We start from the raw sequence: 18,455 nt of genomic DNA on the forward strand, positions 1-18,455 counted from the left end.
ATTTGATGGGGTAAATTGAATGGGCCAGGTTCAACAACGTCCCAATTAACACGGGGGGAAGGATGGCCACACATCTAATTTCCAATTAGAAAAATGCACACGTACCAAATGTGGCCTTTTAGTTCCCCCAAAAAATGACACACCCATGCATGTGGGGTATCACTGCACTCAGGAGATGTTGCTGAACACATTATGGGGTGTCGTGTGACAGCGGCATATACCAGGAGCTGTAAATTCATACATAAAGTAGGTGTGTGTGGGAAAAATACACACACAAAAATATTACTGCAAACTTTGAAAAAATGCTGGTGGTAAAATATGTGCATGCAAAGAGTTAAAATACCAGCATTTAAAATACCCTGTGGTGTATAGTTTTGAAAAATATATGGTTTTGTTGGGCACACTGAAATGGCCTGGCTCAAAGATGTACCAAATAGGGCATGGGCAGTGGATCCCAAATGCCAAAGTTCAACATTGAAAAAAGCGCATGCCCCAAATGTGGCCCTTTTGCCCCAAAACAGCCAGGCAAAATCATTCATGTGAGGTATCGCTGTACTCAGGAGATGTTGCTGAACACATATTGGGGTGTTTTGTGATAGTGACATATACGAGAACATTTTAATTCATACCTGAATTAAAATGTGTGTGGAAAACCAAATGCAAAAAAATGACTACCACAAAGTTTGACAAAGACTGGTGGTAGATATGGTGCATGGAAAGAGTTAAAATACTAGCATTTGAAATACCCTGGGGTGTCTAGTTTTCAAAAATATATGGGTTTATTGGGCACACTGAAATGGCCCGGCTCAAAGATGTACCAAATAGGGCATGGGCAGTGGATCCCCAAATGCCAAAGTTCAACATTGAAAAATGCGCATGCCCCAAATGTGGCCCTTTTGCCCCCAAACAGCCAGGCAAAATCATTCATGTGGGGTATCGCTGCGCTCAGGAGATGTTGCTGAACACATATTGGGGTGTTTTGTGATAGTGACATAAACTAGAACATTTTAATTCATACCTGAAGTAAAATGTGTATGACAAAACAAATCCAAAAAAAGCACTACCATAAAGTTTGACAAAGACTGGTGGTAGATATGGTGCATGGAAAGAGTTAAAATACTAGCATTTGGAATACCCTGGGCTGTCTAGTTTTCAAAAATATATGACTTGATGGGGTAAATTGCATTGGCCGGGTTCAAAGATACCCGAAATGGCACATGGGGGGAAGAATTACCAGATTTGGAAAAAATGGCTTTGAAATAGCAAAACGCTACCTGTACTTATTGCCCCATAATGGGTAGAAAAAAGCAAAAAAACATAAAAACATTGGGTATTTCTAAACTCAGGACAAATAGTAGAATCTATTTAGCAGGTTTTTTCATTACCTTTTATAGATGAGTAAAAGATTTTTCAACTAAAAGTTAGAAACAGTCATTTTTTTCTAAATTTTTCACCATATTTTATAATTTTTTTAATAGTAAATAATATGATACAATCAAAACAATGTCATCTAAAGAAAGCCCTTCTTGTCCTGAAAAAAACAATATCTAATGTGTGTGGGTTCAGTAAACGGGAAAGAAGAAAATTACAGCTAAACACAAGCAGCGCAGAAATGTTAAAAAGGCCATTGTCACAAAGGGTACAAAAAGTAAAATCAGCCTTTGTCTCGAAGGGGTTAAACCTGTGTTGTGTTTACAATTGTGTGATATCCATAAGAGCAAAGTATTTTTGTGTATTTTTTGAGGAAAAGATTAAATGGTTAAACAATAGACAATTTTTCACAGCATATTCGAACATATTTAGCAAAGATGGTAATATTAGTGGAGGGCACTGTATATACATATTTATTATGTATACATACAAATACATATAAACATACATCATCCAGAAGTTTGGGATCACTTAGAAATGTCCTTTGTATTGAAAGAAAAGCAAATTGTGTCCATTACAATAAAATGAAATGGATCAGAAATACAGTGAAGACGTTAATGTAGTAAATGACTATAGTAGATTGAAACGGCTGATTTGTATTGGAATAGAGAGGCCCTTTTATCACTTCCATCACTGTGTTCCTGTGTTCCGAAGGCATGTTGTGTTCGCTAGTTTAAAAGGCTAATTGAGCATTCGAAAACCCTTTTGCAATTATGTTACAGCTAGAAATGTCCTGGTTTTCCCATGAAAACAGCCAAGTGACCCCAAACATTTGAGTAGCATATATCAACGTGTAAAAATTGGAGCACATGCATTTTATATAAAATGCAAAGTTCATACTGCACGACAATTTTTGATAATCACAAAATCAATTTAGCCTTAGTGCGGCAGTTGGAAGTCTGTGATAAGATGACTCAATTATGCTAATTATAGTAAACCAAACAGCTCCATATTCTGACAACTGCCCAAAAAATCTGTTCTCTAACCTCGAAGTCAACAGGAAAACATTCTGCTCTGCACAGCCTGTTTTGTTATTTGAAAGTACATGACTGATGAGGATTGTTATTAACACAAGTAGCGACAGGACCCTGTTGGCTATGTGTAGGCGTAGAGAAGTGGGTGAGTTCTAGAATTTCTTACAATATTCAGACTGTACTTTGCTGTCCACGGTAGAACATGCCCCTGTTGTTATATACATATAAATATATGTATATATATATATATATATATATATATATATATATATATATATATATATATATATATATATATATATGTTAAGGATTCAGGAAAAAGAGTTGTAAATTATAATTTATATAGCTTTTATAAAATAAATAAATAGTGTGGAATGCATCATTAACTATTTGTGTAACATTCATTTCTTTAAAGCATGCATATTTTATTTAGATTTTTAAACTTTTGGCAGTGTTGAAGGCAAAAAAAGTTTAGCAATCTGTACAAAGTCCAATGTAAGGATTAGATAATTCATGGCAGTTATATTTAGGTGACAATTTAAAAAACAGCTTGTACTTTACCTGTATTAGGACTGGTTACACGATCTAAACTGCCTTCTTTAAGGCAAACTAAGTATCACACGATATAATATTCTAGTACAAATGTCAAACTGAACCCCTTAATACATTTAGCATATACATGTAGATTCCACATGTAGCATATGTTACTGAGAGCACACAATATATTATAGGAGGGCTATTACATGCATTAATTATACCAAAGAAACATAACATAGGCACTCATCGAAGTTGTGAGGCATGACCCCGCATAAGAGTGTGTGCCCCACCCCACTGCCCTGAGTTAACATTTTGTATTCATTTTAAAGACAAAAGCTATAACATACTTGTTTTAACAGAGATACAGAAGAACAACACAGTTGTAAAAAACCTCTACCACTATACATGCATGTGAAGCCTGCTAAAGAAACACATCGTACACCGAAACATCATACTTGGGCACACAGTAGCACTCCAATACCATGGCATTATGGTAAAATAATTTACATTACCCTAAATCAAAAATCATACATTGAGTAAAAATAAGACAAGTGACTAGTGGTTTTATCATGGTTTCAGTTATGGTTTTATCTCAGAAATTTTAGGTTCCTGATAAAAATGCGTGAGTAACAATTCTGATCGCTCTACTATAATATTTTATAAATACCACAGAAAAATAAACATAATCCAAATGATACATTATACTGTACAGCCAGTTGAAGAACATAAATATACAACAATATTACAACTCATCTATTCGCACCTAAAAATACTATTAGCTCTTACCTGCTTATTTGTCTCAGATACAACGTCGTCCTGGAGAAACTCCGCAGGTACTTCTAGTTTGACCAAGTAACGGGCCAAATAAGCCCTCTTTTTGAGTTCGTTAATTTTCTGGAGGAGCCAATACAACACTGGATGAATCACAGGCTTACTGCCAACAACTAATCCTTGACGAAATGTACTCCTAAAAAGAGAAAACATACAAATAAGTTGAAATTAAGAACTATAAGTTGAAACATACATTCTAAAGTCTGATATAAACAAGTTTGCATTATTCCAGATATATGGAATATATTCTTTGCACCCCAAGAATTGTAAAGAAATCAAAATACCCTGTCATAGTTAATTAGTCATAGCTAATGTGCTTTCATTGTTTTTAGCTTATTATAAAAAATAACTTATCACAAAATGTAGACGGCCCCCACATTTTCACATCTGTATGCAAACAGATCTTTAGTTCTCAGACTCTTTGTATCATCCCAAGCCTTTGCTCTGGCTGCCTCTTGCCTTAGGTTTCTTACTTTGAAGCCAGGAGATATGCTAAGTACTCTTGAGAAATGTGTAGAACCAGCAGCTCCTTTTAATTTTAGATCTAATTTACAATAGTGATGTCCGGTATGACTATTAGTGTCAGAAAATGTGATTGCATCAGTTAGGTAAACCACAAAAGAACAGTTTTACAGATGCAAATCTGGTCACTCCAACACACTCACACTATCCTGGAAAGTTAGATACGGATTATAGGATGCACCCCTGTTTTTTTTAAGTTAAAACTGGGGGGAAATTATCCCCTTTATGGTTACTGGTGAAAGCTACAGGGAGTACAATCATTAAGGACCGACATGCTAAACCATCAAACACTACCCTCTGCTGGCTGATCAAGTGCAGAATACAATTCAAGGGCGAGTCTGCAGCATAGAGGCAATTTTACCGACATTTTACCCTTATGTGCCGATTTTACTGGCATGATACTGCGATTATGCCTTTAAGCTACAAAAAAAATAAACAAACAAAAAAGTTTGGTAAGTACATACTGTGCATTGTTGCAAATGTCAGGCAATCTAAATGATACAAAACCTGTGCCTTGTGACATGGTATAGATGCTACCGTAAAAAATGTCGATTTGGCACCCTCAGTAGGTTTAAGTTTTGCAATGAGCATAAGTAAAAGTGAGGGGCAGATATGAAGTAAGGTTGGAAAATATTTGTTCCAACCCGTATTTAGTCCGGGACAATTGTAGGTCAGTTTTCTAGAGCTACAGCTGAAAGGGAAGTCAAGGTGAAATTTCTTCATGCTCCCACGCAGGGTTGCTTGGTAACCTCAAATAAAACAGTTTATTACCCCAAATAGTGTTTAGAACAAGATTTTTGATATGTAAGAATCTTATCCATCTTGTTTGCGGTACCGTGGGCTTTATCTAGTACAAATATTCTTTAAACCTTCCATTGTTTATCTGAGCCATTTCCATGTATACTGTGTTGTGTGTTCTGGCATTCATTTAGTATTTTGTGCATTTTAACTCACTGTTTCATCCAAATCGGTCACAATAAAAGTTAAAATGTAATGCTCCCTTCTTATTATTACATACCTACCAAAATGTTTTTTTTCATTCATTCACCTTACACTCCGGGTCTATTATTACTCGTTACTATTTCTATGTGGAAAAACATTTAATGAACACTGACCATACAGCTGTATACCTGTCATTAAGACCTGTGGTGGTAGAGAGTGGCTTATCCATGATACATCTCTTCTATCCTTGAAGATCACTTCTTCAGAGGGGATATGTGTGGCTTCCCAGCGTAGGTGAATCAATGACTACTCTGTCAGGTTTTGCCGGTGAATGTTTTCATTTGAAAATAGGCACACTGGTGTGATGACCTAGAGCGGATGCTAGATGTTTTGGCTTGACAAGTGTCTGTTGGACCGCGGGGCTGAATGGGTGGCACAGTCCCACCATATGTTTGCATTGGATCCATTCTCAGACACACTCTGTAAGTGATTTCCTACACTTTGGATGTTATTAATCAATACAATGTAAAAGTTACTAATTTTTTATATAAACAATTAATCAGGTGTGCACTAGCACATTAAATTAACCAATATATATGCCTTCATGAGATTTTGTTTCAAGTAATTTATGGGACTATTTTTTCATTAAGTTTTATGGCTATTATTTACACATTTATTACTACTCAAATGTTTGTAAGCCTTTTAATAAACTACTTAGATTTTTAAAGTGAATGCATTATTATTATTACGGTAATGTGTATATAAAGGTTGAACTTGTATTTGATCTGAATTTGCTGCCCAAAGATGTGTGTTGATTTGCTTAGTTAACCAGCAATTGTTAGCTGAAAATAGTGTTCATTGTGAGGAAATTCTAAGTTATGTTCACCAGAAGTGTACGTGGCATTTAGTGATTAGTGTATTAATTGACTGTGCACTGGTAACTGAATCAATAACTAGAGACAATTTAGAGAAATCCCCCTCCCCCAAAGTCTAGAAACTAGAAAGTCCAGTGCCAGACAAATGCAACATATTCTGGGATTCATCAGAAAGCACACAAAAAAGAATCCTCAAGAGTGTATGAATAAAGCTTAAATTAATTCCATGTGAATTACACAAAATTTTGAGTAGAGGCAGTAGATGGATAAAAATAAAGTAGAAAACTAAGAAAAAGGATGCAACAGTTGCTGTACAGGGCCAAGAAGCAGTATACTTGGAAGATCTGTCTGAAGAGGTCAAAGTCGGTACTTCTATAATCTGGATTTTTCTGAAGTTATGTCGTTTTCCTACCGGAAGTAACCATTCCCTTAAGACTGGTAGGCTTCCTCTCTCCAGTGTAAGAGGATATGACACCAAAGTATAGGGGACTTGAACAAAAATACTTTTAATACCACCATTCAATCATAAATAGTTAAAACTAATACTGAGTCATAACAAGTAACTTGCAAACATGTTGACCAAAAGCCCTCATATCAGACACTGCAGCACATTTTAAGGTAGGGGCCAACACAAATATTTTTCTGTTCAACCAACAATATTGTCAAGGAAATCTACAAACATAGGAAATTCTGTAGTTAGCAAAGTTGCCACTTTTAGGAGACAGTTAATAGCTACACTTATTGAGTCTTAACTAAAGTTTTAGGATCAAGGAGTAGCATTTTAACCCCCTCTCTCCCTTTGTTCCTTGGGTTTGTCGAGTACTTTGAAAGAAGTTGGTATGGAAATCACTGCATCAATTAACTGTCATTACCTAACAGACTAAAATAGCAGCAAAATTGGAATTTCTTAAATTAGGAGTTTTGTGATTTCTTTCATCTGTGCTATGTATAATTATTATAGGCGAGTATTGAGTAAAAATTAAATTAAATTTGTCATTTAACTTTACATTATACATGACAGACAGAAAACTGCTCTAACACTTTTCTCAAATTCTGTATTTTACAATTCCAACTATGGACTCATTTTTGCAAATTAAAATAAGTATTATATAAATATGTATGTATATCACACAGTCATCTGACTACCCTCTTTCCAGGATCTTCATGGTTATTCCTTCCATAAAATTTAAATCTCCTGTTACTGGTTGTTATTGATCGGCCCAGGGAACATTTGTAACCTTTGGGGTAAAGTGAACTTTAGGCAACTGATTAGATAATACTAGAGTACATGAGGAGTACTGTTAAAGTAAATACTTCCAAAATATTAGATTAAAAACCACAACCTATATGTGGAAGAGACTGACTAATGTTAATCTGTTTCAATTCAGTTCTCCGATTTCTAAGGTGAATGCTCACAAATTATTAAAAGCAATGAAATTTTACTTTATGAAAAGGATGGTAAAGGATTGGAACTGCATCCCAGAAAAAGTATAGAGTATAGGCATATTGCGGTCCTGAACACAAGACAAGAATGGAATATGGCTGACTCTTCTACAGCAGAAAAGAAAACAGCAGTTACCATAAAATTATATGGGTTTTTTTATGGAAACAGTTCTAGTTCTTGCATGCATCTTGTCTGCTCTATTTGTTATATAAATGTCAGCCTGGAGAGAGATGTGTTGGTTGGACGCATGAATGCACAGTAAACTAGTGATCAAAAGCAATACATATAATTTAAATAGTGCTGCAGCTGTGTGGGATGATAGTATACCACTGAAAACATATGCTGCTGAACATTATGGGATCTTTTGACTAACATTACATGGCAAGAGACAGAACTCATGAGTTTGTTTCTTCAGATGCAATTCAAATATTAAACTCACAGAAGACCAAAAGAAATCCTGTACCTTTAGTGGTTTCACATACATTACAGAATTGTAATGTTAATAAAGTTGTGTCCCGACTATGATATGTATCTTTATAAACAAAAAAGTCATCTTTTTGTTATCTACAGTAAAAGAAGGTAGCATGCATGGTATGGGCATAAGACCATCCTGAATGTAAGACAAGACTAAGGAACAATGTTTGTATAGCATGATTTCTCTTTTACTATTATTATTATTATTATTAATGTTCCAAAGCTGCTTTGGGGCATTCTTAGACTGATGTGCATTAAAATACATAATTTTAATGAGATTTATGCAACCAATGTATTTGTCATATTTAGAATAGATATCAACTTACTTAATAAAAAGGTATTTCTCTATCAATCAAGCATTTCTATCTAGTTGTACCTACATGTCTCCTGGAGGTTTGTATTTCAGGATCCCAAGAACACTCAACATTCTTTTAACGGTCTGATCGGGCATCTCTTCTCGGATGTCCACAGAGTTCTGCGAAGATGGAAGTGGGTTACACACAGCCTTGTCCCCTAAAACTGTATTTTGTAATTTTAATGCATTTTACAGTGTATTTTTACATGGTCTCCAATGTATTTTACTGCATTCAATTTGCAGAATATATTTTAATCAGAAAATGAGGTTAATTTTCTTTCCTTAATGGGTGCCTCTACTGAATCAGGAAACATAAGTATGTAGACGTCATGCGCAGTAGCACGCTCATTGAAGACACTGAAGCAGCTGCCAATCACATGTACGCTAGCAACATCAGTGTTCATATTTTAGAAAGGCGTTCCTGAAAAAGTCCCATTAAACCAATTGGAAAAGTCATTAGAGCACAATCCTTTTGTGAAAATATGAAAAATGTACAGTCCATTTTTTATGATGGTTAACCCACAACAACCCACTTTGTTTCTGGATTATGTTATTTTATTCTATATTTGTATACTCAATGTTGTTAGTTATAAATCGGTCCTATGTTAAGTGTATGATACATTCAAGGGGCAAGCTTGCTTTCTTAGGGGTTTTTTTTCTGTATTCTTGGCCATGGTAATTGCATTGTATTATTCATCTTACTTTTTATGGACTATCCTTTGTAATATGGAGTCAAGAAGGATTTTTTCCCCTAGTTTGTGCAAAATTGGAACTTTCTTTTTTCAGCCTAACTATGTAAATAAATAAACAGAAAAAATAAAATTCATGGTTTTTACTTTTCTCTTGCACGTCAATACTGCTACTTTTGGTGGTCAATATAGTCTTTTCATATGCTATGTTCCAATTCCCCATCCTTCTTGTAAATAGAAATATATCAGTATTCTGGGGCATACACAATATATTTCTAATCTTCTAGTATACCAGTGCATGCTAAATTAAGAAAACCTGCTACCTAAATATAACCATTGTTTGCCTCTTTTGGGAAAAGAGCTTCTGGTGAGGAATGTGCTGATAAGAAATAAGGGGAAAACATTTCATTTGTCAGTGTATGAGAAGACTGTTTTTTATTATAATACTAAAGGGTAAATCAAAAACATAAGTTATTTTTTTACCATTATTAAATGTAACAAAAGATTCCTAGATGCTTCCTGTACTTACAGTAGTTTTAAATGATGTAGCCAACATACTAGGGCTGCAACTAACGATTATTTTAATATTCGATTAGTTGGCCGATTATTTTTTTTATAACTTCCAATATGCCACTCGCCCCCATTTATGCCTTGTACCTCACTATATGCCACTGTGCCCCCTGATATGCCACTCCGCTCCCCATAAATGCCCTGCACCACCCTGAAATTCATTATACTCCCTGATTCACCACTCTGCCTCCCCCAGATATGCCACTCTGAAATTCATTATACCCCCTTACACCACTCTACCTCCCCCTATACACCACTCTAACTCCCCCAGATATGCCATTCTGCCTCCCTGAAATTCATTACACCCCATACACCACTCTGCTACCCTGAAATTCATTATACCCCCCATACTCCACTCTGCCTCCTCCCCCCTCCCATACTCCACTCTGCCTCTCTCCCGTCTCCCTGATGTTTTGTGAACCTCCGTTGCTGACAGGCACTTTCACTGCAGCTTCATAGAAGCCTCAGCGTAAGTGAAGGGCACAAAATACCAGGGAGTCGGGAGAGAGGCAGAGCGGTGTATGGGAGGGGGAGGAGTCAGAGGGGTGCATGGGAGGGGGGAGAGAGACGGAAGTGAGAGACCGGCCGACAGTGAGGAGAATCCAGGTCCCCTGCAGCGTTGCGGGGGATCTGGATTCTAGTGTTACAATCCAATCTCTGTTTGAGGTCGGATTATATAAGGAGAGGAGTTTTTCAGAGCATTTGCTATGAAAAAAACCTCTTTTTATAATCGATAAAAATCAATTTGACTAATCGATAATGAAAATCGTTGACAACGATTTTCATCATCGATTATTATCGATTTTATGGATTAGTTGTTTCAGCCCTACAACATACTGTTTAGATATTTTTTTTTCCAATTATATTACCTTTGGGTCAATTTCTGCAAGAACATCATTAAGAACCTGTAAGAGCTGCACCGGCTCTAGCGAATCAAAAGTTATCAAATTATAATTCTTCTTAAACGGCTCCTTGTTGAGTCTTTCAACAATGAACTTGAGTTGGTCACTCATATTGACTATATAAATGTAACCTATAAAGACATAAAAGAATACATGTTATCATTTAGACATACAATTATCTTGTAATTAAAAAGTAATAAAGCAAGCTAGGTTGAAATGATTAAGGTAATCCGTAAAGACGTTACTTAAGAAGGTTTCAGAAAATACATATATTAAAGTCCTTCTAATAGGTGAATTTGTCAGATAAACAAAAAAAAACTTGTAATGACTGAACTAGCTCACCTGACAAAACTAAAACACAAAAAAACCTGAATATGGCATTTTTATTATTGTTTTATATAGGGCTGTACAATTGGTAGACAAGGCATTACAATGAGTATATAACATAACAATTTGACTTACAGAAACAACAGGTGAGGAGGGCCCTGCTCACACAAGCTTACAATCTAGAGCTATTTTACAATGCAATTTATTTATCTGAAATGTTCATAACATACTGCAACTCTAGTTGATCAATGCCACCTATCTTCAAATACAAAATACTGCCTTTACTATGATGAATGAGCTAAGAATTTAGATGGAACATATACACATACTCATAGTGTGTTAGGTAAGCAAAATTATTATTAGCATGTTAATGCCCCTTACTACCATCCTCAACTAACACTGGGATACAGATATGAGATTGCTAACGTGCCCATGTTATAGGTCATTGTGTAGGTATGGGTAGTGTTATAAGCTGTGCTTCTACTACTACTGTAAGTATCTATATACACATACATAACTGCCGTATAGGTGTTCTCGACATAAAAGAAACCTCTACTGCTTTGGCACAGGTTGGAGAAATCTACTATCGCTTACGCAATGTGAATTCAGTAATAAGCATGGCTGCAGCTAGCAACAGCAGTGCATGCCCCAAACCCAGGGGAAGGAGAGTGCAATCTAAAACTAGCATAGGATCCCATGCAGTCTCTGCTGACATGACGGCTGCAACTATGATGATTTGACAGCTTATTTACAGAGAAATCAGTGAAAAGAAAAAATGTTGGTGCGCTGAGCTAGTCACAGGCTCAAATAATACAAATGTATAATACGAGGCCTACCAAACAGGTGTACGCATGCTGCAAAAACAGAGTATTGGCTGTACAATGTATACAAAAAACAGAAACTGTCTGCGCTTCTCACCCTAATAAAGTTGGCAACAAATACATAAACATAATATAAATTAGAGGTTTTGGTTATATGAATTGGCCAAAGCATAAATAAGCTCACCCGCCACGTCAAGGCACACTCTCAATAGGGTAAAGTATTTGAGTTAACAGCATCTTTAACAGGAGACACATATGTAAAAGGTTAAGAAGGTGCTTAATGGGGCAATGTAGACACCACAAACTTGATTGCCCCACAACAACCCCTGTCCTTTAACACTGTCCTGATTACAAAGGTAATTTGCACAGGCATATGCACTTGCCTAAGCCTTCCTATCCATGCAGTACATTGGTGAACATATATTTGGTTATTCTGAATTCCCATATAACCACATACGCCTCTGTGGAATGTTTTAACATTGCCCCGTCCACCTCCCGGTTATCCGAGGCGTTATGTAGGATTTTGAGCTATGGCTTTATGGTTTGCAGCATTTTTCCATTAATAAACCCCAGAAACGTCTAAAACAACGACTGCTTATTAATGTAAAGTAATAACCGTAAAATACCAGTTTTACCTTGACAGAAAACGATTCTTTCAAGGCTAGAAGCTTGAAGCAGTTGTCAAGGCGACGTACCCCGGTGCTGAACGTCACATCCGGTGTATGGCGGAAATGCCGAATCCGTGCGAGCAAACGCTTCTCTGAGACTGCGTGTTCGATTGGTTTGTAACTACAGATCGCTTTGTACAATGCTGCCCTCTCGCGGTGAAAACTGAAAAGCACGCCGAAGATACGTCGCCGCTCGTTTTAGCTGCAAATCAGTGCATTTTTGTGCACACGTAGGCTTTTGCCTTTCATTGAGATTAGTTCATTTTTCTGCACGCCCTCTTTTGATGTTTTGCATTACAAAACTTTTTCAGAATACATATGCTTTGCTATTATCACCATGAATAAAGATGTGGTTATAAACATTGCAGCATATTTTTAATAAGAAAATATTAAGTTACTATTAGAGTCCAAGAACCTCACATCTTGTGATGAAATTGCTAACTTTGGAGTCGCACACAAAATGTGTTCATGGTATTTTATAAAGGGACCATAAATGGCATATTCCAGTGCAACCGTTTTGTTTATCAACTAATGTGGGCTAGTAAACTTTAAACCCTGAGCCTGGCTTGTGGGCTCCAGCTACCCGGAACCTACCCTTGGAGGACGCGGCCAGGACTGCCCGTTGACGTCGCTGGGAACACCCCCATTTAAAAGGAAAATGGGCAGGGAGAAGGGTGTATAACAGGGGTGTCCAAGTTTTTTCTGCAGTGGGCCACTTCATCAGAATTGTATACGTGCGAGGGCCGCACTCATTTTTCACTGAGAGAAAATATGGCCTTTAATAAAATATGCAGATTAAAATAAAGTAAATGACACAAAACCTTTACTTTTCCTCTCACTGATTTCTGGGATTTCTGGGCCTACAAATTCAGGATTCTGGATAAGTAAAAATAAAATAGTTCTATTTATTTTAGCGATGCACTAAAATGAAAATCTGGACCAAAACCGAAAATTCAGGGTTCACTTAGCCGAAACTGAAAGTGACCCCCCCACACACTATTAATAAAAGTAAGTTACACACCAAATTTGTACAAAAAAATTATATATTATGATTGTTAACAGCAATCTCAGGCATACCCAGATTCCAGCATGTACTGGTTGGCTGGGCATTGTATTTTTTGTCCAATTTTAGTGTGTAACCACACTTTTATTAAAAGTAACACACCACAATTGGACAAAAAAAATCAACAATATGACTTGGCATGATAGGAGTGTGATGGCTAACAGCAAACACACTCTTTTTATACCCAGGCAACCAGTGAATGCTGGAACCTAGGCATGATGGGACTGTGATTGCTGTTAGCTGTTAGCAATCACACTCCTATCATCCCAAGTCAGCCAATACATGCTGGTACAGGGTGGCTGTAAGTGCAGACCCCATACTGCTGGCAGCATCAATACACAAGGGGGGCAGCTTGCCAGCTTTCAGCATGTACTGGCTGACTTGGCATGATAGGAGTGTGATTGCTAACAGCAATCACAGTCCCATCATGCCAAGGTTCCAGCACTTACACATCCATGCTATCACACACACAAATTAATTCATTCACAGATTCATTCCCTCAATCAGACATACTCATTCACACAACCTCCCCCACCCCTTACCTGCTCTACAGCTCTCGATGCCGCTCACAGACTTCAGCAGGGGGCGCGGCCTCCCTCGTTCTCCCCACAGAGGAGGCAGGTCTGGAGCAGAGAATAGACCCTCCCACAAGTAAGCAGCAGGGCTTTTGTGATTCTGGCTGCCGATCTCACGCGGGCCGCACCTCGAGGGCCGCATGTTGGACGCCCCTGGTGTATAAACACCCCACCATACCCAGAAATACCCAGAAACAAGAGTTTCCAGACAATGCACTGCTTTTCCCTGGAATGGGAGCAGGGTTTGACCATTCTCCCTCCCTGCCTACTCCCACGCCACTGAAGGCTTTGCACTGTTGCCAAACCAAGGTTCAGACTAACCATCTGGCACACCAGGAAAAAGCCTGGTGGGCCGCTGCCTGACATCGCTTCATTAACAGCAAACATTTCGCCGTATCCAGCTTCCAGTAGTGCTGATGTCATTGGGTGGCCACTGAACTTAAAATGCCAGGGTACTCCTATTATACCCTGTCCAGCCCTGGATTTATCCTTATTCATGGTTAGCATTCACCTACATAAAGCCGCTCCCTCAGAAGAGGCTGATCTCCAGGTATCCTACCCTTGGAAGATCCCAAGTTTGCATATCACCACAGAAATAAAATGTGTAGTTGTGAATTTTAACCCCTTGATGACAATTACATCGCTTTCTTCGCCCCACTGGTGTTGCCGCAATGCCACTGTATTGAGGCAAAAGTCAGGGACCCTGTAAGATCGCTCTTAGGAGAGACATGCATTGCTATTCACAAGATGGCAGCACCCAAAATAAAAAATGTAATAAAATTTAAAATCATCATCATGACATCATAAGCGGAACAATCCAGTTCAAAGAAAATATGTCCCAAAATTTTATAAAAATAAAATGTTTTTTTTTTATGAGCACGTCCTACAATTGTCACTGTATCTTTCCAAAAATACCAGCATGGAAAGAGTTAACCTGGGGTGTCTAGTTTGTATAGTTTGATGGTGTACATTGAATTGACGAGGTTAAAATATGTTCCAAATGGGACATGGGCGCAGACTAACCAGATGTCAAAATAAAAAATATATATAGAAAATGCACACCTCCCAAATGTGGCCTTTTAGCCCCCAAACAACCCCAAAAAAACCTATTCATGCTTGGTATCACTGCACTCAGGAGATGTTGCTGAACACATATTGGCTGTGACACACACCAGGAGGTTTAAATGCATACCTAAAGTACAATGTGAGTGGAAAAAAATACTACCACACATTTTAGAATGAGTGCATGGGAAGAGTTACTTATTGCCCTTTAACGTTTATAACAAAAAAAAAAAACATTGGATATTTCTAAATTCAGGACAAATGCTAGAAATTATTTAGCAGGGTTTTTATAGATAAGTAAAAGATTGTGATCCTAAAAAAAACAAAAACACCCCACTGCAACTGCTCCGGAGAGGGTTGTGTATATGTGCATTTTCACCTAGGACTTTTTTAGTATATTTATAGTGAGTACTTTTTGCATACACAGTACACACATAAATAAATCACGGCTACGGTCAGGCCCATTGCAGTATAGGTCATGTACGCACACTATAGCTCTCAATACTTGAGTAGGTATATACATCCCATGGGAAAAATAAGGGGCAGTTATTGTTTGTTCTTTTTTATTCTGATTGCATTCTTGGGCTTCAATATCCTACTTTTAAGTAGAAAATGTGCAATTTATCTGTACTGTATTACTTCAGCAGGCATGGGTGTTTCTGAAGGCTTCCTGACTTTGTCTGACTCTGACATATTAATTATTATGGCTGAAAGGGCTTGCCAGGGCACGTTTAGAGGCACAAATTGACATTGACTGTAATTCATTTACAGCGTCGACATATTTTTTTTTTACATGTAGTTGATCAGCAGATCTGCAGGGATGTATAACTGTTTAACTGGTCCCCTTCTCTACGTTTATGCCACATACAGCAGGGCACCCCTTTCATGTACAAGAGAGCATTGCTGATATAGCAGTCCTAATTTTTTCTAAAGTCTTTATGCTGTAAAATTCAGGAGATGATTCATGTAAATGCCACCTGCGGATTAAAGAATGAACAACAGTTCATTGTTGTCATTATTACATGCATTTTATGTGTTGACTTATGGTGTTTATTACACTCATTATACTACTACTTTATTGCTGGATGGCAGTTACAGGATTACATCTTATACTATGTATATATCTTTAATGCTGTGATCAAAGCAACAGGGTGTTGTGGAATCATACTTACAACAGGCTGCTGCAAGATAGACATTTAGGAAAAGTCGTTTGTCAGACCATGCATAGCACAATGGTTAATATAATTCCCTGGGACTCAAAGGGTTTAAATGTTCCAAATTCAATTATGGCCAACTGATTATCTTAAGTTTGAGTGCAGGTGCTGTAATAGAGATCCATTCTATCTCCATACCAATAAGCAAGGTGATCCATTGTTACAGGGTCACCGTACCCAAGGCTGGGTACCCCTGTTTGAGGGCTGAGGAATCACCAGTCAGTCCCTCATACGGATCGCACTCAGCTATCCACGGATCATCCAGACCACCATTCGTCGTAAACCAAGAAGAACAACTCTTTATTGCACAACAAACCAAATTTATATAGATCCTTAATTCAATGAACACAAAACCCAGCCCCCAATCCCATCAGCCACATCCCATCACAAATCCCATCAGTATACAGGGGATGTATCAGGTGAGGGGATTACAGAATACAATGGGTTCCCCCACCTGTGTTATCCCCCCTGTAGTGCGGGTGCCGTCTGGGCAGTCAGGGCTGTGCTGGCTGATTAAGAGCCCCAGCCAGATTATAGGATCGTCTCTTTGAAGGCTGGGGGTGAATCCACATCAGTCTCTGGGCCGGTTACACACTAAACACAATATAATATATTACCGGGTCACGGTATACAGAACCGGACACAAAAGTGCTCCGTGACCCGGCTAAACTTCATATGACACATGAGCCAGCTAGCCTGGCCCTGTCACAGATCTCCCCCTTGACCAATGGTCCGGCAGACCAGGCAGATCCACACGGGTCTGCTGCAGGCTGTCCGAGTGGACAAAGTTCAAAGGTGCAGGCCTTAGTTCATGGCCCCCTTTGTCAGAAGCATCCATTGAAGGTGGGCCAGGGCCCCGGTTGCCCAAAAAGATAGTCAGTAGTCCTCTGTGAATTGGAGGACGGTCCCAGCTCAGCCGGGGGCACATGGCTATTCCCCTCACCAGGGTAACAGGGGCACCTGGAGACTCTTGCTCCCTAGTCTTGGGAACTGAGTCTGGGGCAGCTGCCAGGCCAGGGCGGTTGCATGGAAGGAAAACCCTGCTGATCGGGCCGGGGGCACTCGGGGAACCAGGGAAACACGTAGAGGTAGTAAGCGAGGCCTCTACCGGGACACTGGAGTGACCTAGGGGACACTCTGGGACAGGAACAGGTGCCCTTACAGGGTTATTGGGCGAGCTAAGCAGCTCTGCGGGGTACTCAGGGGACCCAGGGGAATACTCCGGGGCAGGGACAGGTGCCAATACTGGACCACCGGGAGGGTTAAGCAGACCCTCGATCTTCCTCTCTGGGACAGGTGCCTCTGCCTGGGCACGGAGAGAGTCAGAGGAACACTCTGGGACAGTGACCTGGGCTCCTACCAGGACACTTGGGGAATCAGGGATCACTTCGGAAAACACAGGGATAGGAACCAGGGCCTGCGCCAGGCTACTGAGAGGACCCAGGGAACTCGGCAGCCCCTCTGGTGCCCTCGCTAGGTCGGGGAATGGTGCCTCTACCGGGTCACCGGGGACTTCATAGGGAACCTCTGGGGCAGTGACCCGGGCTTCTTCCAGGACACTCGGGAAATCAGGGGGACAATCTGGGGCCCTGGCTTCTACGGGCATAGATAAGGGTTTGGTGAGGACTTGGGTCGGAGCTTTTGGCTTCCTCCTCCGCTTCTTTTTGCTGGCGAGGACCTCGGTTCTTCTCGCCAGGGCAGGGGCCGAGGAGTAGGTGAAGAGGACCTCGGTCCCACTCCCGCAAGTTGTAGTATCATGCTCCCAGTCTCCTTGTAACTCCTGGAGCTCCACTCTCCGCAGCAATTCTTTATAGTCCCTCTCGAGCTGCCATTCCTCTTGGACCAGGCAATCCATAACAGCCTCCAGATCGGGGGGAATAGTATAAACCAGGACTTCTGCACGGTTGTCCCAGATTGTATCCCTGCGATACTGGCAGGGGCTTCCGAAGGACGAGTCAAATTGGAAGGCATCATATATCAGTCCTGGGTCGACGGGGCTATACAGCATCAGAGGGTCGCTGTGGTCTTCACCTGCTAAGTGCTGGGAGAATCCCTGGTAGCGGCTCTGGAGGTCGAGCTCTGCATATATGAGACCTCTCAATTCTTCTTCCCACTCCGGCAACGGGTTCTCCCCCAGGAGTGGAACTCGTATATCCCACATTGTCCAGTATTGTGCCCA

The 18,455-nt window shown here is 39.4% G+C and overlaps 1 protein-coding gene across 1 annotated transcript in view; it reads right to left on the reverse strand.

Moving 5' to 3' along the window:
* Positions 1-10,657, reverse strand: part of LOC149289087 (intraflagellar transport protein 81 homolog) — a 49,547-nt gene extending 38,890 nt beyond the window's left edge. The window contains exons 1-3 of the mRNA XM_089491068.1: positions 10,514-10,657; positions 8,411-8,505; positions 3,729-3,909 (exon numbers count right to left, since the gene is read on the reverse strand). Coding sequence (XP_089347194.1) covers positions 3,729-3,909; positions 8,411-8,505; positions 10,514-10,657 — 420 coding nt within the window. The remainder of the gene's footprint in view (positions 1-3,728; positions 3,910-8,410; positions 8,506-10,513) is intronic.
* Positions 10,658-18,455: the final 7,798 nt, after the last annotated feature.

This window comes from Sceloporus occidentalis, unplaced genomic scaffold (genome assembly GCF_023333645.1).
Source record: "Sceloporus occidentalis isolate IW3139 unplaced genomic scaffold, rSceOcc1.0.p SCAF_48, whole genome shotgun sequence".
Taxonomy (NCBI): domain Eukaryota; kingdom Metazoa; phylum Chordata; class Lepidosauria; order Squamata; family Phrynosomatidae; genus Sceloporus; species Sceloporus occidentalis.